The sequence below is a fragment of the Strix uralensis genome, chromosome 6 (genome assembly GCF_047716275.1).
Source record: "Strix uralensis isolate ZFMK-TIS-50842 chromosome 6, bStrUra1, whole genome shotgun sequence".
NCBI lineage: Eukaryota > Metazoa > Chordata > Aves > Strigiformes > Strigidae > Strix > Strix uralensis.
The window spans coordinates 32614460-32638496 of NC_133977.1; the positions used below are offsets into that span (position 1 = coordinate 32614460).

Below are 24037 nucleotides of genomic sequence, written 5' to 3' on the forward strand. Positions count from 1 at the left end.
AGTAGTATGTTAATCCCACTGACTGATACAGTTTTTCATGCTAGTATTAAAAAAAAATAATCATTTAGCTTATGTGATGCATGGGGTGGTATACACACAGAGGAAATATAGCTGCAGGATGCTGAAAATATTAAGGCATCACATTGCAGCAGTGTGGCAGCCCTGCACAAGGGATGGTGAAACCTTTTCTGTCTCCCTTCTGTATTACACCTTTAATAACTTGCTGCTGCGTTTGCTCTGCTCGCCTGTGCATGGCAGAATACAGCAGGTTTCTACCAGGAGTTGTCTAGAGATACTTGGGGCAGTAAGAGATACCACCAGAGGGCTCAGAAATATTCCTGCTGCCTCTAGCACAGGGTCAGACTTGCAGGACACAAGGGTATGTGCTAACCTGGGGTGCAGGAGATAGGGCCAACGTGCATGCGTCCTGTTCCTTGCGCTGTCCCCAGTGTGGGGTATGCTTTTGAGTCACTCTTGCCCATCAATGGGCATAACAAACCCTAGCTCCCTGGAGGCTGTTCATGTCACCGGAGAAGTGATCCAGGTGAAAAGCAAGGTTGAGCGGGCGTGCAAATCACTGGGAGGGCTGTAGATGAGGAGCTGGTCTGTGGCAGTACGGGGAAGGTACCAAACTGTTGCGTTGCCACGGCTGTAGAAGAAAAAAGGGATAAAATGCGTAGACCATCCTGGCCTCATCTGAAGTTCAGGGTTCATGTTTAGCTGCCCAGTTAGCAGGAGTGAAATGGGACCTGTGGGGATCTTCAGAGGAAGCAATGCCAGAGCATGTGAGGGAATGTGGAGAGCAATTAGACTTTCTCTGTGCACTCTGTCACATCTGAGTCCCTTATCAAAGTGTTCTTTATGTCTCGTTAGCAAGAACTGAAGCCAGATTAAGATCTGTGGTGTGAGAAAAGGCCTCTTTCCTGATTTTTCAACTGCAAACCTGGTTCCTGTGATACCCAAGCACTAACAGCAACTTGGTACTGGAGCTAGGGATGAGTTTATGGAGACTCCTTGTACCAACTGCAGATTCTGGGTGTGGTCTGTACTTTTGCTGATAAGAGAAGGGAGAAATATTTGGGAAAGTTGTTTGAACATTTGCCTTTTAGAGAAGCCAGATGTAAGGGGAAGAAAAAACCCCTTCACTGTGCCAAGAAAACTGCAGAGCCACAGCCACTGAGGATGGTTTATGGGAAGGTTGTAAATTTTGCTCTGTAATTGCAACTGACACTGGAAGAATACTGATGAAGAGCTCCTCTATTCCCATGGGCATGGAAGGAAGGACAACAGGGTACCTTCAGGGAGCTGAGCCCACATAGCTGCAGGGGGAATCCAGGGGCTCCCAGCGCAGCGTGGGATGCATTTGCCACGTAAGGAGCCCCGAGGTGGCCTTTTGGATAATAGGAAGTAGAGACGGGATTTGGGGCTGCTCCTGGGTGCTGGCTGTGTGCTCCGGGTTAAACCGTCCCATAGGAAAAGGCAAGGTCATTCCAGGGAATTGGTGCGGGAATGAACCCTGGGTCACTTCACTCCTGGGATAGCAAAGAGATGATTTAACACAAGTGCAGGCATCCGTGACATCCAGTGTCTGAGGGCTTGGTGTGATGAACATTTTAGTAGTTATGACTTGGGATGAGTGTGTGGCTTTTCGGTGAAATGAGATCCCTGCAGATAAACTTGTCATTACTGCATTGGGAAGGAGATGCACGCTCTGCTCCTAAATCTGCAGGCTGTAGGGGTATCTGGGACCTGGGATTTTATTCAGCTCACATCTGTTCAGCATACAGTGCTGTGTTGCGCTGGTGCACGTACAATAGCTGGGGACATGCCAAGCAAATAGGAGGTCTGTGCTATGAAGTGCTGACAGCCCCAACCTGTGAATGATGGAGGCTGCGTTCCCTGACTCTTCCTGAACTCTGGAGTTGTCTTTCCTGGTAGCATCTCCCTCCCCTTTCTGATCTGGCTGCACAAATGTGCTCAATTAGGGTTAACTCAAACTGAATCAAACTTCATGCCTGAGGTTGGAAATCTTCCCAGTCAACTCACCACAGCCACATAGCATGGTGGGAGACAAGGCGAGAGGGGAGATGAACGCTTTTCAGAGAAACGAATCCAAGGAAACTTTGTTCACTTTTATTTCTGCAGGAGATGATCCCCCCAAAGGAGATTTCCCTGTTCAGAAAAAATCCCCGGTGAGTGTTACAGCTGGTTTCCTTTTCTTTGCTTTCTGCTTAGCTTGCTCTAAACATTGCAAGATCTCTCTGTTCTTTCCTCTGTTGTGCTCTGGCTAGAGACAAACACCCTTTCTTGCAGAGGGTTGAAATAAGCATTAACAACTCAAGGCAAAAATCCCTCCACTAACCTGATTAAGTTAAGAAAGCACAGCTTAAAGGGAAAAAAATGAACTGTCTGAATGTTTGGGAAAAAAGGGTAAGGGTTTTGACTGCTGCCTTTTTCCTGAACACTACTTTCCTTGTGAGAAAGGACTTCTCTGAAGTGGAGGGGGATGTCGTGCGTGGGAGGGAGGGAGTTGACCTCTGCATTTGCTTGGTTTCATGAAACCCACCAGAGAAGGGTCCCCAGATGCTGCAAAGCAGAAGGAAGGACAGGAACTGAGGACAGGCCACTGATGTGTGTTACAGAGTCCAACTGTACTGCCAGAGCCTCGGGTTTACATCCTTGGCTCTGATTTAAAGCCAGATTCAGGTGAATATTTTGTTGCCTGACAGCTTTGATGTTTGTGCAGGTTTTCCGGCTAATTCTGCTTGAGTGCTTGACTCTAAAAAACTGTACACTCTTATCAGCTTTAGGGGGAACAGGTCTTTGACTTGCAGGACAATATGGTAATTGCTCTTAATGCTCACAGCCATGTCATTAGCAAGCCAACTATTTAACTCGTAATTTTAAGTACTGTGCAGACATTAACTACTGGATATCCAGAGCTCCTGGGAAATACTAATCTTTGTCCCATTTTGCAGCTAGTCAGCAAGAAGAAGAGGTGAAAACAAATGTCTCCTGTAGCTGGCATTTTAAATGACCTTTCTTTTTTCCAAAGACACAGAATATCAACTTCCACAGTATCTTTAAGAGTGCCATAATCCCGCAGATCCCAGGCTTACAGTGGTAGCTAAGCACAGCAGACTATCTGTGCGCTCATGAATCCAGGCTTAGCCTCTTTGCTTTTGCTGGGGCTCTCTGCTGAGCAAGGTCCTCCTCCGCGAAAGCAAGCAAACTGCATCTGGCTCTCCACATGGATGAAAGCTGCCCACTTTTGGATGTCCAGGCAGGCCACAGGCAGGTCAGTGATACAGCGGAGAGAATACATGAGGGTTTCTGCATGTGCTGATGCATTTCATGACATACAAGCCAGATGGAAGTACCACTGCTTGTAAGTCATTGCTCTGTGTTTGTAAGCACTAACTCAGGGTCCTGGCTCAGGCGCTTGGGGAGGTTTAGCTTGCAGGTCACCACCTCCTGCTCTCCTTCCCTGCTTGCCCCTGCTCATCTGTAGGAGGTGCCCATCCCAGAGCAGGAGTGGCTGAAATAGGTCAGTGCCAGGTTTTCTGTCACTGCAGGTCGCAGCGTGGCATGTGATACCTTAAACCACTGCAGCTAAATCCAGCAGGGCTTGTGCATCGGGTGCGGAGGGGTGAGTTCAGGCAGCAGGGTTCCTGACACCTGGCCATCTGGGTTTGAACAGTCATGCTCTGCATCTCCATCAAATGTTATTAAATCTCATGAGTACTAATAGTGAGGTCTGTGAAAGAGGAGAAGAAAAATATCCCTGTTATACAATTTTACTTCCAAGGTCAGAAAAATGCCTCCAAGCACCCACAGGAAACACAATTTGCCTCTTATGACTTTTCTTCTTTATTATGAAAAACTTGTTGGAGAAAGGTATTCTGTGTGTGCATATGTCTGAGTGTTTGTGCATTTACAGCTTATGCATGCCAGCATTTTTAGGCTAGTCTAAAAGCAGGAGGCCCCAGTGCAGCTTCCAAGGGAGCCCACTCTGTCTTACAAGCCATATGCTAAGCATGATGGTTTCAGAGTAAATAATAAATGAAATGGATAATTACATATTTACTCTAGTAAAGCAAGGAGGCCAAGTGTTTCTCAATAAAAAGGCAGTCCATAAATATCAAGAGTAAAATATAAACAAAAAAGGACAAAAATATTTGTCTTTAGAGATGCTGGCTTAAGTAATGGAAAGTGGGTTTTGGTTGGTTTTTTTTTTTTTTTTTCTTTTTTGCAGACAGCCAGTCTATTCTCTTTTGTTGCTCTTGTGTAACGTTGAGCAAGACAGCATCATTAAGCTAGACTCTTCTAAACTTGATGCCATTGCTTTGGGAATTCAAATAAGCTCAGGTCTCTTGGTGGTAAAATAAACCTGAATAAACACATCTATTTTGGTATCTGTATTTGCATTTGGGACTCTGGGAAGAAATACAGGAATTCATTATTTCCAACACGAGGCACAGAGATGCATGTGAAGAGTTCATCTCACTTCACTGGCCCATACCCATGTCTATTTAAAACCATAAATATAAATGCGGCTGCTAATATCACACTCCCCCCCATCCCTCACCAAGTGCATGGCCAGCCCCTCTCTCCCACTAATTGGCAGAGGCTGGGCAGTGCTGTGAAAACCTGCTTCCCTGTTGTGAGGCAGTGGAGCTAAGCAGCTGGAAGCTGCTTAGCTCGGACCACAGTGGGGTAGCAAGAGGGATGGAGGCCCATGCAAGGTCATGCCAAGACTCATCTGTTTAAATGCCTTGTATTTCACTTGGAAACTGCTGATTTTAGCTGGAGTGAAGTCAGATTCGGTGAAAGAGCGGCCATGCTCAGATAGGTTTGACAGTCCTATCACTGTTTTGTTTAGTTTTGATTAATAAATTGAATTATCCATAGCTATGCCAGAGTTCTTGGAATACGAAATGGATGCCATGCCTGAGGGAGTGCAGGACACAGCACTGATGCTTTCTGCTTCAGTGAAAGCGGTGGCACAGTTCGGTGCAAGGGAGGTGCAGAGGTTGAGGAGAGTTGTCGCACAGGAAGGAGTAGCTTCACATGGAGGCAGACAGCAGCTCCCTGGGGTCTACTAACTGCTGAGGTAAGGTCTGGTACTGGGAAAGGGGGCAGTTTTGGGGCAGGGTAGTAGCTTTATGTGAAGTGTAGGAGAAAACGCATCCGAAGATGTTTTTGCATCTCAGTGGGTTTTTGCATTGCAGTGGAGAGGCGGTAGGAGCTTTCCACTGGAGCTCCTGGAGCTACGAGCGTGGTGGGCTGCCGACAGCCCATTAATCCCTGCGGCAGTCCTTACTGGGCCCATGTCAGCCAGGCTGATTCACCAGGGAGCCTTAACCAAAGCAAGATAGGTGTGGGGTCCCCTCCTTCCTGAAGTCCAACCCACAGGTCAGTTAAGCAGCAGTGGGTGCTTGGTTTTTGGACTGGACTCCTCTCCACCGCTCAAGCACTGGTGTGAAGGCTTTCACGGAGCTGATACATTCTCATTTGTCTCCCACAGAAACTCTGTGGCTCCAACTATCCCCTAAGCATTGCCTTCATCGTGGTGAATGAGTTCTGCGAGCGCTTCTCCTACTATGGCATGAGAGGTATGTGGCCTGTGTCTGGGAAGTGACTTTCCCATTCTTGGGTTTCTGTACACACTGGCCTGGTGTTCTGGAGCTGTGCTGTACGTGGTGTCAGCTGTCTTTCAAAATAAATTGGCATTTTGGGATGCAGGTATGAACAGTGCGTCCTAACATTGATGCTACACTGGCTCTGAGCAGAAGTTGGGACTAGAGAGCTCCGAATGTACCTTCCAGTCTAAATTTTTATATGATTCTCTGTATCAGACCTGGTTTTCTAGTCTGTGACATCTTTCCTAGTTGTATGCAATCAGTGTGTTTGGGAATTGAATCATACAGGCACCTAATTTGCAAACAGAAAATGTGCATAAACAGAACTACAGGTTACGGTAAGATAAGCTAGAAAATATATTTTCCAGCTAAACATAAATGCGTATGAGCAAAGAACACCTGATACTCATATATCTCATTTTATCTGTCTTTGAGATTATGAGGAACAGGTCTGAAAGCACAGATCTTTCCACAACAGTGCTCATAGCTGCTAGACAAATCAGTGCTTTTCTTGCCACCGTGATCCTGCTTACCTGCAGAGATACACATTGATTATCTGATGTGATTTGCTTGTTTCCTTTTAGCTGTCCTGACACTATATTTCTTAAGCTTCTTCCACTGGGATGAGAATCTCTCCACCGCTGTGTACCATGCCTTTTCTGCGCTATGTTATTTCACACCTGTCATTGGAGCCATCATGGCAGACTCATGGCTGGGGAAATACAAGTAAGTGAAGACATCTCTCTAATTCAGGCAGCATACATCTACACCATGCAGCCTGTGCAAGGGCAGTGCTGTGTGTGCTCCCAGTTTTGAGCTAGCTCAGAGTGCAGCAAACACACGCTTGCGAAGGTCAGCTTCTCTCTGTTAACAGATGAATAGCTGAGCTGTTTGCTTATGCTGTTCTGTGCTCCTCTTTCACCCAAGGGCCAACAGACAACAAAGTTGGAACAAATTAAATGTCACAAGCACGCTTTTCCTCCACTATTCTTCCTTACCCACCTTGAGGAAGCCGAGGGTGATTAACACTTAGCTTGCCAAGATCTGCTTCTGGAAAGGATTCAGAGATGGTGAGGAAGCAGTGTTGTCCTCTAGATCTTGCAGTTTCAGATGAAATGTCACTAACTTTACTATACATACTTATGCTTTCACAGCACAGGGAATGTGTGAGCACACCCATTTTTATGCCAGAGAAACCTGGGTTCACTCAAATCATCTCCCTTAGCATATAACAAGGTAAAATCTCCCTGAGTAAATTAGGCAGTCTTCCCTTCCACTGATAAGTTGTGGGGCCATCATCTGCCCCAGAATGGTGGTGAGCAAGCTGGATATAGGTCTTTCTTTGCTTGTCACTGTTTGTTTATTGTCTGAGGAGTCCTGGCTGTCAGAGTGATAAAGTGCAGCTGAACCCTTCTCTCTAGGACTAAGCACATCTGGCAGAAGAGTCCCAACAGGGAGAAAACACCTGCCATATGCCTTTCCAGCAGAAGGTTCTTGAGGAGATATCAATGCTCTTTTTTCTTTGTGCTCGGTTTTAGTCATTCTCTTGTCCCTTTAAATGAAAAAAAAACAGTGGGGGTTTATTAGCTTCGTTATTTAAGGTCACCTAGCAACGTTCATTAGTATTTGAAGATATCTATCTTGCAGCATGATGTTGTGAGAAGGTAAATCCTTATGTGGACTTTTGTGCATTAGGCAGGGGAGACCTTCCCTGGAGTAATCCTTGTGACTTAATGGGAGGTGGCTTTTGCTGTAGTAGCTGGACCCTGGCTGATGCCAAGGACAGGATAATAGATCAGAGGGGCTTTTAGGAATGATCTGATGTGGCTCTAAATTAGCTGTTGCAACCAGTGTTTGGATGTGTCAAGGACTACTTCCCTACTCCAAGCTTATAGGGCTGCTTCTAGTGTCTCCGTCCTAAAAAGTCCTTCATTCCCTCTTTGTGTGTCTAGTCTGCACATAAATACATAGACATCTCTTAGTCCTGAAGGTGGTGAAGGAATAGAATACACTCAAGAGCCTGATGCTCCTAGTCAGATTTCTTCTCCCCCACCAAGATATGAGAGGCAGATAGATGAGCTCAGTCCTTCAGAGGTACTTGGGATCTAAACCAGACTTGTAATGGGGAAACCACATTCCTAATTCAGATCTGTTGGTCAGGTGGGTTGAATGTAGGCAGCAGTCCCTGTAGATGCCTTCCAGTCAAGGGATTCACTTAGGTGCATGCTATAAAATGCCAGTTATTAGTAATCTGGGAACCAAGTTGGACCTGAACAGTACTCTCCTATTTGCAGCCTTCCATGCATGACAAGACTGGAACATTTTTAGTTTATTCTGCTCAACATCCTCTGCAAAGAAAGCAGGGGCTCTCCCTCCTCAATCTGAACCCATTTGCCTATATCTTTCTTCCAGTGCACTTGCTACTGACACAGAAGAGTTATAGCTGCCTGCTATACCAGTGGTATGAACAAACCGGTTCCTTGTGTGTCTGTCAAGTAGACCTGACATATCAGGAAGCACAAGCAGACTCTGTTTTCAGATCGTACATCACCCAGCACCTTCACTCACTGCTGTTTGCTTTCCTCACAGGACGATCATCTACCTCTCCATTGTGTATGTGGTTGGCCATCTGATAAAGTCAGTCGGTGCAATTCCATCCCTAGGCAACCAGGCAGTTCATGTGTAAGTAGCTGTTGAAGCCGCAGCACTGTAGTAGGTTGTGATGGTAGTTGGTTTGCCCAAGGCTGTAATTTGTTTCACCTCCATCAGACCAGCAGTCTGGGGGCTGTGCATGAGTTGCTTTTATCAGGGAAGGGTTTGGGATATCTGAGTAAGAACAGAAGGATGGATCTAGAGTGAATGCACAGAAGGAGTTGGAAACTACCACAGGGACTCTAAGCCCTTTGAGATAGGAACCTCTGATCACCCCTCTCTGCTATACCGTGCTACTGGAGTTTGGTCTCCTCCATCCAAATGCCTGCACCGGGCTCATTCCTCCCTCGCTCCCCCATCAGCATACTTGTGCAGCTCAGCAAGGTCCCCTGTGTGCATGGGAACACAAACCCAAAGATTCATTTTCTGATGTGACAGAGAAAGTCTGTCTCTTCCATAGGGTACAACCCTTCTTGCCTTCTAGATTCTGAACCAACAGGCTTGTCAGCTCGCATCTCTGAAACCACCAAGCTGTTTTTGTCTAGGTGGTCGCAACTTCAAAAATATGCATGTGCAGGCGGAAGCATATCTCATTTACAGAACAGTTTCCTTTTGTCCCAGACCTGGCCAGTCCTGACACTCCTGTTCCCTACAGACGTAATCTGTTGGGCCAACAATGGTATTTTGAGGAGCCCTGGGAGGTAGAAAACACCCAAGAATAAACCTGATTCAAACAAATTCAAACAGTTTGTCTGTGCTTACCCAGGCTGGAAGGCTACAGGAAAAAGCTATTTTTTTCCCCTCTTTTTTTTTTTCTTTTTCTCAATTGATCTCTGCAGTCTTTTGTTCTCATATGAGTGAAAAATAATCCCACGGATCTTTGATCTCTAGTATGTCCATTGAGCCTCAGAACAGCAAGAAACTGACAAAAGCAGTTTGGTTAATTGACTGGTACTGAATGCAGAAATGAGGATAATTAATTTGTTTTTCACACTTATCTGACTCATCATCACTACACATGTGCAAAAGACAATGATACCAGAGTAATCGTGGTTGGGTGACACTAAAATGCTCTCAAAGCACTGGAAAGGTTCTGCAATGGTGATATTTTTGTTCTTGCATGAAGGATCCTGTCTATGGTTGGTCTGTTTTTGATCGCCCTTGGAACGGGAGGTATCAAGCCCTGTGTCTCTGCATTTGGTGGGGACCAGTTTGAAGAGGAACATGTAAGATTTCTTTTCTTTCCTAAAATCTGCAGTGTCTGCTTACTTTATGGGGACGTTTGTGATTAAATCCTGTCGTACTAGAATAAGGGCCAGTTTGCTAGGAAAAGATGTAATAAGATGTGAGGTAGGATGGTTTTCATAAAACTTGAGAGAATCTGGATGCTTCAGGAAAGGAAAATGACAGCAGAAACAGGTCTGGTATCAGGAAGACTAGGTCATAATTGCACCACGTCATCTCAGTGTTAATTGGACGTCAGAGTAGTTGGAAAATCCTGTATCATGTATCATGGAACTGTGGCCATTTCTGAACCAGCTTAACAGGGGTGATTATAATGCACTGCAATTGAATACAGTAAATGAAAGAGAAAATTGTATCACCAGCCTTCCTTGTGAATTTTCCCTCAAATCAGTCGTAGTCTGTATCTTAGATGTTTTTCAGAAAGAACTGTAGGAAACTCCAGTCTTTTGAAAGTAGTGCTGGTACCAAATCTACCCAGAATGTTTTCTAGATATTCCAGAATGGAAATTTTTGAAAGGTTGGGGAAATGTTTCTTTTTAGCTCTGTTTGTGCTCTGCATCCTGTGAATTGTAGTCCAGTTGTTTCATGTCCTCATTCTCTATCATGAGTGCTTAACCCCTCACCGGTGCTGATCTCAAACTCCCATTATGCAGCACAGTGGCTCAACGCAGGGGTAAGGCAGTGCTTAAAGAAGCGAAGCAGGTCAGGAAGTACTAATCCTTAGGCAAAATGCATAATTTTCAAATTGACCTGAAATTAAACACTTAGATTTATGTTGACCTAACACACAAATAAAATTTTCAGTTTTCTCAATGACAGTATTCAGATCATGTCAAATCACATCAAATTCTGTCCTCAAATACATAGAAGGCCACTGCTACAGGAAAGGGAATAAGGATTGGAGTCTGTGATGAGTAGGCTTCAATTCAAGGAGGATTATTTAGGACTGACAGTAGGAAAAATTTTCCAGAAATAGATCTAGAGAAGTACTGGAAAATATTAGGACCTTTGGGAGATGGAAACTCCCATCAGTGGAGGCATTGAAGAGGGACATTAGACTGATGGTCTGCTGGGAAAGGCACTGGTAGAGTTGGACAAGGGATGGAAGCCCTGGAGGGCAGTTTGCTGTTTTTTGCCATGCTCCAGCACATAGCATTTAATGAATGAATAATATAGACTAGAATGTTTATTTTAAAATTTTGGGAAGACTTGTGCTTTTTGCACATGAACTGTGTGATGTTGAAGTGGTGAAACTTATGGTTACTAAGGAGTAACAAAGCATGGGAGGTTTCATGGTCACTTGTTCAAAGAAGATCCTTCTGCAAGCATTCCATCCTGTGCTGTCAGTTGGACCTGATGCTTTAGAGGATGCTGTGGAAGAGGGAACAGCAATCATCTGGTGGTCACCAGCCTCCCCCATTGGAACAGCTCTGACCAAAAGCAGGCTGGCAGTACAGCACACGCGCTCTGGGAATATGCTGCATGCGTACTAGCATGTGGGCATCCCAGCCTGCAGTGCCAGTAGTTCTCCCAAAAGGATTCTAACAGGTGTTACAGCAGCATTTTCAGAAGTGCTGCTTCTATGAATATTAATGATTAATAATGTTTATCCAGCATCTTTCAATTACCACCTAATTACAGTATGATAATATGTACCACTTATCTTCAGAGTGTTTTATAGACTTCAGCTAATGAATCTCAGCACCCCAGTCAGGCACATGCATGTTATTATCCCAAATTTACAACCACAACTAAGTTACAGAGAGAAACCTGAACTCTCTGTGCTTGTGTACGTCTGTACCCATTCTCCAGCATTCAGGCTACACCTCTCCAACAAATTTATCAAATACTAAGGCTCAAACATTCACCTGTGTGTTGCCTTCAAGAGAAACTAATTTAGAGAAAGAAAACTGTAAAAAGCCTTCTGATAAGGACAATGCATTCTGCTCTATTCATTCTTTTCAGAAGAGGAAGTTTTGTATTTTACCATTTTGAAATGACTTGGCCTTTCAGAAGAAAAAAGTGGTTTATGCTATGTGATAGGAAATTTAAGTCTTCAAAATTGGAATTAGAAGTTTTGGTTTTGTAAGGAATGAAAGGTTTGCGGCCAACCAGAATATTTCTCCCCTCCAGAGAGGTGTTTGAGAAGACATTTTTCATCTTCCACTCCAGGTAGGATGAAATAACTTTTGAAAATTCCCAATGAAATGAAGCATTTGATTCCCCTTTAGTTTTCAGGACACCAATAAACTTCAGCTGATCTCTTAAGTGCACAGGCTTAGTGGTTCCATCTGAAAACTAGGGATGTGGTAGTTCTGTACATAAAATGAATAAGTAAACTGCCCCTGCTATTCCCACATAGAGACAAATTTATGTTTTGAGGTAAATGCACACCATCAGTCTGGATTTCTTTTAAGTACTTTATGAGCGTAATAGTCTTGGATCTGTCACTTTGAGAACAGTACTACTACAAACAGTGATGGAGACTGATCAGCAGGTCAGTAAGGAAAGTAAGTTTATCTGCAGGAGATTTCCAAGCATCTTTGTCTATGGGATTAGGAGTCCAAGCTAAAAAGAACTGAAGAAAATTATATTTATGACATGGTATATGAATGCAAAGACTGCTGTGCATATTAATTAAGGACCAAAGCTGCTTTCAAACAGTGTGATATGGTGTTTAAGGTACTAAATAGCTTTCTCTTTGTTTCTTTATTTTCCGGTTGCCAAGGAGATCAGGATTGTCATGTATGGTACCTTTTCTCAAATTAGCTAATCCAAATCATGTTGTTAATGTACGTCTGCTCCAAAGATTAAGAAAATAGGGAGGGAATTCTTTTTTTCAATCAGTGTAATTTGCAAGCTGCTGGGTCATTATATTTGTACTCACTTCTGCTTTTCTCTGACCATTTTCTTCCCATCACTGAAATCTGTAAATGTGTGAAATAAGATGCCCCAAATTCTTTGTGCATCACTATCCTCTTCTCTTACTAGAATATTCTTTTTGGTAATTGTTGCTCTAGACTTTATCATGTCAAGAGCTGCATGCTTGAGTTTTTCTCAGCTCTCAGAAATTCTGAGTTGCTCAGATATGAAGGGTTAGAGATATGACATGAGAATATGACTAGAAGAGGGCAGGACTGTGAGGACTCTACTGCAGCACCCCTGTCAAGCCATGGCAGGGATACTCTGGGAGCAGGAGAGAATGCTGAGTCTTCTAATTTTTCTAGATTTCCTTATGATGACAAATAACTAGTCACAAAGGTAAAATGAGGAAGAAAATATATACTTTTACTAGCTTAGCATAAGAAAGTTCCAGGTAATCAAAACACTGGTAAGGACAGAAATGGAGTATAAGAGATAGTAAGACCCAGTGCTGTTTGCTATTAACCATGGGAACATGCCATAGGTATAAGTATTATAAGATTTTCGAATCCTTTAATCCAGGATAAATCATTTACAAGTAATGTATGGATTAGATTGCCTGGGACACTAGGAAATAAAAAATTGTGAAAGAGCCAAAAGATCGTGTTGATTGGGTCTTCATAACTATGCTGGGTCAAGGCAAAAAGCCCTTAATCCAAGTGAGGGGACCCCCAGACTCCTTGGTGGGTGGTAGTGGGAGGCAATGGGGCTCTCACCCTCACCTTCCCAGCACCCACTTCTCAAGGGGACATAAAGAGAAGTCCTCCCATGCTCTCCCACCTGCCCACCTTCCCTGCAGTAATCCCCTGTGATAAGAGGCTTCTTGCTATATGAAGTAGCAGTATTTTCTGTGGACTGCGCCATCAGTTATGAGAAGTTTTGTTACATTTTTGGATACCAGGCTTCAATCCTTAAGAGCTGTCCCCTTTTAGCTGCCTGCAATTCTTCACATTTTCTCCTGTTTTCTAGCCTTCTGAATATTGTCTCAGGGAGCAGAAGGAAGCAGGACATGTTAGGAGAGGGAGTAGAACCAAGCCCCTGAGGAACTTCCTCACACTCAGCTAAGTTAAGGCTTTGCATTCAAATGATGCTCAGGTCATAGAGATGTGGCTGAAGATGGCTTAAGGAGCTCTCTGCCAGGCACCAAGCCATGTCCCAAGCAATTTGCCCACTACCTTTACAGGACCTGGTGACAGCTGGGAGCGAAGCCTAGATATGTATGGAGTATATTGACTACTTGGGCTGTCCTAAAATGCTGGTTTCACTGACTCAGGTGTCCCATAGCTGGTGATGCAGATGAGTGTGGGGTAGGTCAGGTAGCCTGCTCTTCTTTCTCCACTCTGCTGGCCCACCCAGGCACAGGGAGGAGGTTTAGCACTGTGTATCTGCATGAGATTGTGCATGTATGTCTCCCCCAAAGCAAAGACAGACTGCTCTCGGTTGAATGCCCTCACACGCCACTCCTGCAAAAAGAACCAAACTGCATCAAGTTCTTGATTCCTTCCAAATTATGAATTATGCAGGAAAAAAGATGATCAACAGGAATCCTTTGACTATATGAACTATAATATGTTACAACATCAGTTAAATTCTGAACTCTTTCTTAGAGTTCATCCCTCCATCACGTTCTTGAATTTGCTCCCATAGATTTAATTTACCCTCTTAGTTTGAGGTTGACTGGCCTCAGCTTGGTAATCTTCTGTTTGATGGATACCTCTCATTTGCTAGCACTCTCTCATCTATGCTGTTATTACCAGCTCCTCAAAATACACAGGTTTCTTTTTCTATTTCTACACAGGAGAGGGGGGGGAGAAAAAAAAAAAAAGAGCTCAGACATGGGAAGAAATGATGAGCTTGTCAAACTGTGCCAAATTGGATTGAATTAGGTGACAGAGGATCTGAATCATGCTACTTGTTCTGAATCAGTAAATGCTCTCTCCTCCTTCCAATCTCACAACACTCTCAAAGCAGTGGCTTTTCCTCTGAAATGCCAAAAAGCCCCAAAGCACTCCTCAAGTAACGTGAGTTGATTTGTGTGAGCATTTACCATCACCTGAATGCAAGCTTGTTTGCTTAACATTTTATGCATTACGTGTCAATATTTACCCAGCCTTCCTAACAAGAGAATTGATAGTGTTCACTTTGCAAGCCCAATGCTGTGCATTAGCCGTGACATTGATATTGTCTTCTCTTGTTTTAGACCTCGGAGAGAAACAAGTTTTTTTCCATCTTCTATTTATCCATTAATGCTGGAAGTTTGATCTCCACGTTTGTAACTCCTGTATTAAGAGGTCAGTGTTGATTTAGAATAAGACAATAAATTAGCTGCCCTTGGACTACTCTGCTGTGCATAGTTAGGCTCTTATGACAACTGAATGGCAGAAATTATATTATCTGTGTAGTGGCCAGTGTATTGCATTTACGCCTTGTTAATCCCGCTGTAGCAGCGTAACAGACTTATAGTACTAGCAGACAAGTCACAGAAACTATATTCCCGGTTGTATTTCAAAGCCAGCCTGAAATGTAGAATTAAAATATGGAAGGTGGAAGGACCTATATGGTCATCTAATCCTCCCCATTGCCAGTGAAGGATTATTACCCTGTCTTGCCTGCCAGTAACCTGCGGATGGGAACTGATCTCTGCTGTCCTGTGCAGGTGTCAGAGCCAAAAAACTTAGCAAGGCTGTTTTTGAAGTCCTACCTTCTCCCTCCCACGGGTGCTGGAGGACTGACTTCTGGAGGGCTCTGTCCTGGCACCCAGGCTTGTCTGCATGGGTCTGCTTGCAAGACTGCGGCCCTGAGCAACTAACCTTGAAGACAAAGCACCGGCCTATGCCCCATTTAAGACCTACTTTATATTCTAGCCAGCTCACACAACTCCTTTTAGTCCCTGAGTCTTGCTGCACTTCATTGTATCGCAGTGCCTAGAAGCCAAGGGGATTGGCATGCTCTAAATACAGACACAGAAGCAGAGCAGCAGGCCATAGGCAATGGGGATGGGGACAGGGACAAGGTAGCCTTCACATTTAGTAGCAATTTTTTTCATTCCATTCCATGGCCTCTAGGAAGCTTTCTTTGTTCAGAGCGGTTATGTTAACAGGCCGCTCATTTCACAAGGCTGTGGGCAACTGTGCTTGTCTCATATTTACATCATGTGTACGGGCAAAGACAAATGCTGTATTTCTTGCTCTTTCTCTCACTGGTGTCCCCAGGTCAGCATTCTGTTGGGAAAGGGGCTTTTGCTCAATGTAGTCAGTGGGCAGATGAAAATCCAGTCCCCTTTGAACATCAAAACCTGTGCCAATATAGCCTAGCAATAAAGTAGTTGCAACATGGAAATGAGGTGGAGAGGATGGGGAAAGAATAACATTTTTGCTAATTGTGAAAACTTTTCTTGGAAGAGCAAGGAATACAGTTCATAGACATTTGGCAGAAATGTGGAATATATACTTTTAGGTGGAGAAGTTCAACTCATTTTGCATGTTAAAAGTTCAGTGTGCCCATAATGTCTCACTGCCAGTTTTGCTAGATTTCAGCTAATTTGCTGAAAATAAATAAATAAATGCTATGCATGCACACAGCTATGCAGCTGACCATGACTGCCCAGGGACAACAAACAGGAACAACTGAAGGCTTCGTGGGTTGGTTTCCTGTTAACCAGGTTGGCTTATTTTAGCCATTTTGTTATTACTCCATGTAAGAATGCAGTAATTTGTAGCCTCTGGCATACAAACATAGACCCCACTGCTAGCTTGCTGTTTCCAACTGGACCTCTAAAGTCACATGGTGCTAGAATTGCCCTGATCCAAGAGGCACAGGGTTTCAGTGAGCCATAGCTCAGATAGATCAAAACCATGCTGTAACAAACCTGGCTTCCTAATGGGTTACTGCAAAACATGACATTTGGAGCAGGCTTTCTCTAGTGAGATTTGGTGACAAGAAAATGAACTGGAATTTTAAGACTAATTCTGTGCTCACACTTATACAGTAGGGGTATTGGCTTCCACTTTGTCCACTATAGGTTGCTATGAAATCAGATTCAGGCTTTTGGCTCAATAACTCATGCAGCTGGCACAAATAATGTGGAAACACAGTATTGGTTATTTAGATCTAGGCAAATACAGATGGCTTCAGGTTATTTTAAATGTTGCGGGTTTTTTCCCAGTTACAGTTCGTACTACTTCTTTCTACCTATATTTGTCTGCCCCCTTCCTCCTACCATTCTCATCAATATCCCATTATCAGCTGCTCTTGCTGGCAGACACTAACCCTGCTTCCAAATTGTCTTCATCAAGGGAGGACAACTGTTTCAAGGAGATTCAATTCACAGTGTCAAGCACCAGCAAAGAAGATTTAAAGCCAGGGGAAGTGACTGATTTAGGGAAGCAAATCAAAGGCCCCAGTAACATAAGTCTGACTGTAATGAGGTGCTTTTATTTCTGATTTCAGGGGATGTGAAATGTTTTGGAGAGGATTGTTATGCCCTGGCTTTTGGTGTCCCAGCAGCCCTGATGGTGTTGGCGCTTGGTGAGTGGAAGCAGTAATGCTTGTGATAGGCATTACCATTTTTGAGTCCATGGATAGATGAGAAAATGCACAAATTCACTTGCTCTGGATGAATACTGCAATGGGAAACTCAAGGGTTCAAGGTCATCCAACAATTTCACAGTTCAGAACAGAAAGAAAAACCACTAGTTCACTTAGAAGTGGGCAGACCATGGTTTTACTGAAATCCTTTATGATGACACTGATGAGAGGGTGGTCTGGTGGATGTTTCACAATAAAATTGCCTTGCTCTATAAAGCAAAGGGAGACACCAGAATGATTCTCCTGATGGCTTACAGCTTTGCCTATGAGCAGACTTGGCCTTTGACCTGCAATCTGAGCAGTCCTGAGTTCCCCAGCTCATAGAAGAGAAGCTTAGCATGCCACTTCTACCCTTTCCACAGGTTCTTTGCAGCTTGGGGACGTCTTTAATGGCTCAGACTTTTGCTTCAGAATCTGTGCTCCACAGAAATCATGGAAGGAGCTGAACGAGATATTACTTTATTCTGAGCTCTGTCTCACTTTGCCTGGCTGAAGTAATTCCCACAATTACAGTGACAACTTATTATTATGTTGCAATAAAAAGCCCTTATTGTCCAAGTGTCAGGAGACAGCTGCAATCACCCTGCTTCCTAAAGCTTGCATCTTAGCCCCATTAATGTACTTGTCAAGATTTCTTCTTCAATCCTTGTAAAACACTCAGCAATTTCCACATTCTTACTGTTACTACTTGATAGCCTATACAGAGGACACCCCATTAGCTTTAGTTTCACAGTTGCAAGCTGCTGAGGGGAGCAGTCCCCTTATTACGCTGCATTTGAGAGGTTTTGACACAGCATGGGGTGACTTCTCATTCAGCTTGTTAGCTTAATTGAGAGGCCAGGCAATTGTGTGATTTCACCACAGCATCTGTGATTTGAAAGGTTTGTCCCCCAGAGAATGTTAATATTGCTCTCTCCCCTCAAGCTTCCATCAGAGAGAAGAATCAGGACACTGGAGAAATGTCATCAGGCCACAGCTAACGTTACAGCAATTATTTTCAAAAAAGTGCATGGTCACGGGCCTGAGAAACTTCTCTTTTCCCCTGTGGCCTGTTCCTATCAGTTTAAGGAAGCACAGGCTCCTCTGTGCACCATTGTGTGATGAATGTTTCTAGCAGAGTAGTAGTTGCCCAGGGGAAAATGGACGTGTAAATATTGCAGTTTCGGTGAGGGCATCAATCGAAATGTGTTTTTAGCTAGTGTCCAGCTGCCAGATTCCTGGCAAAGCAGCCATGTGTACTTTTGTAACATGCTAAAATGCTCTTGGAATTGATATAGTTGACTATATGAGCACCATGCAGAACTGGAGAAAATACCATTTCAACCCTGACTGGCCCGCTCCCTGTGATGATGGAAAGCAAGGATTGATTTAGAGGCAGAATGGAAATGTCATAGAGTAAGATTTTCTGGGCTGCTTAAACTTCTGAAAGATGGGGGAAGATTAATACTATTTAATTCCAAATGCCAAACCTAATGCAGGAACCTCAGTTCCCAAAGGAGTCAATGGCATTGCCAGAAGGTATTTCAGCAAACCTAAAGAGTCACCTCTTAGAGGCACCAACAGGGAGATGCTAAAAATTAGGTGGTGCAACTACCCACTCTCGGTGACTTTGGACAGGTGTCTTTCAGTGCAACTCAGCTAAGCTGACTTCAGATGTCTCTCTGGCAGTTCTGCAAGGCAAAACTGGATGTGAAGGGTCTTCATAGTTAGAAAAGAGAAATGACAAGTTCCCTGCAGTGCCTGCTTTTCTCCACTGGCTGTGGACTAACCTAGACAATTGGGTTAGTTTAAAAAGTTGAAGTTGGTTTGTTATATGTATTTCACGCTCAGCTTGTATTGTACTTCTCCCTACTAACGTCTTTGGAATTGCAGTGTGCTCAGAGGCTCTCAAAGAGCAGGACAAATGATACGTAATCATATAGCCCCGTCTCTGACAGGATTTTGAAGCCTCAGTCCAATATTCTTTGTGCTTTGAGGGAGAAAACGAAGACAAAACAATATCTTAAATTGTATATCCCTTCCTGGAAACCATAAATTGAGGTAATTTCTGTTAACACCAGTATATGATGCAGTGACCTTCGTGGCAGTTTCCATTGCAATATGTGTGAGATGCAAGTGCACAGAGCCTGTGTTGGATCTGGATTAATCCTCACACGGTTGCAGTGAGTCAGGTCTGATTTCCAATATCAGGTGCAGCAATTCAGTGCAGATTGTATTTTCAGTTTAGCCTACAAAAAGCATAGATGGAGGGAATTTTCAAAGCTTTCATTTCTAGCATGAATCAGATGTGGAGGTGCCTGTTGTGCCAGAGCAGATCATAAGATGTTGGTGACTTCCTAGGGATCACACTGCCTCATGCTGGATGTTGCATTTTCTTCCATCTGAAGGCATTAAAGGAGGCCTGTATATTTATTTTGTTAAAAATGCAATCCTGTGTAAGCCCCAAGGGCAGAGGATTTCTGCTGAATGCAGGGGTGGGGCATCCTTCCTAGAAGCCAGTGCAGGATTGAACCTCAGTCATGTGAATTCCCATTTGGATTATAATATTTTTCAGTTGTGTTCATTGCTGGAAGTGGACTGTACAGAAAAACGCCACCACAAGGGAATGTTTTGCTGGAAGTGTGCAAATGCGTTGGCGTAAGTGTGTGCCATTCTCTCTTTTTCATACACGACTCTGAGATTGCAGGTCAGAAAAGTGCAAAAGGAAAGAGGAGGTGACATTTGGAGTACTTCTGTATGCTGCTCCTGGTTATCTTGCTGATGAGCTGTAAGAAATAAGAAACACATTTAGGTTCTAGTTTATTCTTTCAACATTTCAATTGTTTTTCCTTAGCTCCATGAACTGTTCAGTTGATGTCACTAGTGGCAAATGCTGATGGAGACTGAACTGAAAGGAAAATACAGAAACACAGTATCAGATATATGACTCAATTTTTTTCAGCTGAATTATTTTACTGAAGTTTATCAGTTCAGCAGACAGTAATAGTACACATTCATATTATGCACATTCAGCATGTTCACATAAATGCAAGAGACACCTGCTGAAGTTGCATTATATATAGCCTTATCAATTATTTTTCATAGTGTGTGAGCTGAATATAGTATGTGAAAAAATACTCTCTTATTATTAGCTGGATAATGATGTTTCTTTTTCAGGAAGCTCTTGCTAACAGCAGATGTTTTCTTTTTACCTAGGTCAGTCCTAGTAACAGATTTACCTTGGGGAACCAGTCCAGATCTTAAAGATAAGATTTCTAAGTGAGGTCTGTCACTCTTTTTGCCAGGATGATTCTTCAGTGTGTTCAGTGACTGGAGCACACAGCATAAACAAATGAGTTACAAATTAGGTGTCACTGATTTCTCCTCCAGTGAGAAACCAACTTGAAAGCTGGTCTAGGAGTAAATGAGGCACGGGCTGCACCAGGAATATGCAAAGAAAGTTCTGCAGAACAAGAAGGGAGTGAGAGTTTTGGTTTTAACACTGCTTTGGATAGCTAGGCATTTCCTCCCCAGCACAGTGGTCAATCCGACAGGTGTTTTTTGGGAGAGAACTGAAGAAATGATGTTTAAAGCTTTAACATGTAGCAGATTTTAAATCAAGCATGAAACAGTCTTTGGGGGCTAATGTCAGATTTGTCTCTGAAAGACAAGCCTGTGAGGTAGTTCATTCCCACATCATAACTTTAATCAACCAATGTCACAGAAACTTCCCTGATGAGAATTGATCATAAAGCATCCAGTCCAAGATTTTGGAAGTGTCTGGCAAAACCCCCACAATTTTCTGGTGTGGCTCATGTTTGGGGATGAGGAGGGCAGCCTTGAGTTGAGAACGTGACAAGGACAGGTATGCCACTAGGGAGTTACTCACCTATTTTTCTCCCTAGTTTGCTATTAAAAACCGGCTGAAAAACCGGTCCCGTCAGATTCCAAAGCGAGATCACTGGCTGGACTGGGCATCAGAAAAATACTCGGTAAGTGATGGTCTACCTGGCAGGTTTGGAGGGGGAAGGGGGCAGACGGGCAGACAGACAGGGGAGACAGTAAGACTGGCCTGGCCACACCACTCCTCACATGCACCGGCTTCTCGTTTGTCCTGTCCCTTCCCACATCTGTACTCTCCTGACCCTTAATGGACAGTTTAGGTGCTGCACTGAAATTTAGAAATTCAAATATGTCCAATATAATGAATAACTGCAATGAATAACTGCCATGTAGAAAGAAATAGGAGCTCTCATGCTTTGTGGCTTGAATCACCTGCTGGCTTTTCACTGCCATCTTACGTTTTTGCCTATTCCCTTTACAGAAACAGCTGATTGGGGAGGTTAAAATGGTGACACGTGTCCTCTTCCTCTTCATACCTCTGCCAATGTTCTGGGCCCTGTTTGATCAGCAGGTACAGTACAGTGCATTGCAGGTCTGCCTGCTGGCCTGGGTTTGCACCCTTGTCCTTCAGGGTAACACCGAAGCATCCTGGGGACACAGAGCACCACGCTCCTACCAGGTGTCCAGGGGCTCGCTAAGGCAGTACCCCCCGTCACTGCTGGCCATCCCTTTGCAGTCCTGCCGGGTGTCTGGCACAGGAGGGTGAGAAGGGAGAATGTGCCCTGCCTCCTGGCAGGTGTTACAGAGAAGGGCAGGAATAGATGGGAAATAAGACCTCCAGCACGGTCATCTTCTCTGTCCCCATGTTTTCTAGTCCCGTAGGACATCTTGAAGGCTTCACAGCTGTCTGTTTTCTCCTTAGGGATCCAGGTGGACTTTACAAGCCACAAAAATGAATGCTGATTTTGTAAGTACTTAATGTCACCAGAGCTGGTAAGACTAGTAGTAACATCACTGCTCTTGCTTTTTAACTGGAGTCTCGCAGTACTAAGAGCATCTGCTTGATGAGTCTGGGTGAGTTGCACTTTTGGTAATTAGAAGCAAGAGGCTCTGTGCAGTCATGTTCAATTCATCACAGCACATCTTGGCAAGAAGCGAGTCTGGGGAGTCATCAGCAACCTGCAAGGTCAGGAGTGCTGGCCTACTGGCAACTGGTCACTCTGTGACCTTGAGCAGGCAGGGTTTCCAGCCTGCTACCCCCACTGAAGACAGAGAAGTCAGAAAGTTCACACAGGCTTTGTAAGATGTAACTAGCGCTATTGTAGTTTTATATTTCTGTTCTGACTTATTTGGTGATCCATTAATGAAGTCTCTCAAAACCAGCAGGAATCTTGTGTATAGGGTAGAGATGTGATGAGGATTAATTAGTTAGTGGCCATAAAGGTCTTGAAAGATGTGAATGGCAAATGGTGCAGGGTGTAGTGGCAGATAAATGTGGATCAGCTATTTGCCTAAAGATGCCACCATACAGTGCTGGTTTCCAGACATGTTTTAACAAGCCATCTAGATCTTACCTGTGGATGCTTACATCACAATTTAGGATTGTAAATGCCCATTTTCCAGTTTAAAATTGACTTAAAGCCCAAAATTTGAGCCCTACTATGTCACTCCTGTTAAAAATTGGGCTCTCAGCATGTGATACTGATTAGGCTTACATAATTCAAATGAGACATGAAAAAGACTACACCTTGAGTAATATTTATCCATCTCAGAAAGACAAAACCATGAAAGTTCATGTAGTCTTTGTGATGTGTATCTGAAAACTTTGTTTTCTGCTGTACATGCACTTAGTGATCCATTAGCAGATTTAAGAATCACCAGGTGTCACTTATTAAACTCTTCCTGGTGGAGAAGGACATATTCAGGGCTTTTTTGTCACCAACTTGGATAGGTTTTTGGCTTGTGTTTCCACTGGTGAGTTGTCCCAGCTCATGAAGGTGAGAATTAACTGCAACATTGGGGTGATCCCACCTTTAGGCTTGCTGGAGTTCATGTTTGTAGTATTCCATGCTTTTCCCTTCTGCAGACAAAGGGCTCAGCTAGGAAGTCCGAAGTTAAACAGGGAATGATTTAGTGTGAGATGAAATATTTGCAGGCTTGTTTCCTAATGGCACATTTGTATAGTGTGCACAAAGCAGCAGGAGGGGATATTTGCCTGATACTTTTAATTGTCAGTTTCCTTTGCTGTGACCAATGGTTTCCACTCTCCCAGGAGGCAGCTGCCACAGAGACAGGCAGCCATTCTAGATTCAGGTCAGGACAAGCCTGGCAGAGAGGAGACAAACCCCCACAGTACTTTCTTGGAAAGATATTATTTCCTTCCTCAATTTTTCCCTCTCTTATCTTCATAGAATCATAGAATGGTTTGGGTTGGAAGGGACCTTAAAGATCATCTACTTCCAACCCCCCTGCTATGGGGAGGAACACCTTCCACTAGACCAGGCTGCTCAAAGCCCCATCCAACCTGGCCTTGAACACTTCCAGGGATGGGACAGCCACAGCTTCTCTGGGCAACCTCTTCCAGTGCCTCACCACCCTCACAGGAAAGAATTTCTTCCTTAGATCTAATCTAAATCTACCCTCTTTCAGTTTAAAACCGTTACCCCTCATCCTATCCCTACACTCCCTGATAAAGAGTCCCCCCCCCATCTTTCCTGTAGCCCCTTTAAGTACTGGAAGGCTGCTATAAGGTCTCCCCAGAGCCTTCTCTTCTCCAGGCTGAACAATCCCAACTGTCTCAGCCTGTCCTCACAAGGGAGCTGCTCAAGTCCCCTGACCATCTTCATGGCCTCCTCTGGACCCGCTCGAGCAGGTCCGTGTCCTTCTGATGTTGGGAGCCCCAGAGCTGGACACAGCACTGCAGGTGGGGTCTCAGGAGAGGGGAGTAGAGGGGGAGAATCCCCTCCCTCGACCTGCTGGCCACACTTCTCTTGATGCAGCTCAGGATACAGTTGGCTTTCTGGGCTGTGAGCACATATTGTTGGCTCATAGTCAGTTTTCCATCCACTGATACCCCCAAGTCCTTCTCCGCAGGGCTGCTCTCAAACCCCTCATTGCCCAGCCTGTATTTGTGCTTGGGATTGCCTCGACCCATGTGCAGGACCTTG

At 44.1% G+C, this 24037-nt stretch overlaps 1 protein-coding gene across 5 annotated transcripts in view; it reads left to right on the plus strand.

The window, feature by feature from the left end:
- The window catches only part of SLC15A2 (solute carrier family 15 member 2), a 66084-nt gene that overhangs the window by 12723 nt on the left and 29324 nt on the right, over positions 1-24037 (plus strand). For 2 of the 5 annotated variants that reach the window (XM_074873579.1, XM_074873581.1), the window contains exons 2-12: positions 2146-2192; positions 5528-5615; positions 6227-6368; positions 8232-8324; positions 9421-9520; positions 14662-14752; positions 16911-16988; positions 19603-19685; positions 20933-21019; positions 21352-21441; positions 21793-21837. In XM_074873579.1, the coding sequence (XP_074729680.1) occupies positions 2146-2192; positions 5528-5615; positions 6227-6368; positions 8232-8324; positions 9421-9520; positions 14662-14752; positions 16911-16988; positions 19603-19685; positions 20933-21019; positions 21352-21441; positions 21793-21837 (944 nt within the window). Of the gene's footprint in view, positions 1-2001; positions 2193-3055; positions 3299-5527; positions 5616-6226; positions 6369-8231; positions 8325-9420; positions 9521-14661; positions 14753-16910; positions 16989-19602; positions 19686-20932; positions 21020-21351; positions 21442-21792; positions 21838-24037 lie in introns of those variants that run through there. The other 3 variants (XM_074873577.1, XM_074873578.1, XM_074873582.1) reach the window with 2 other exon arrangements.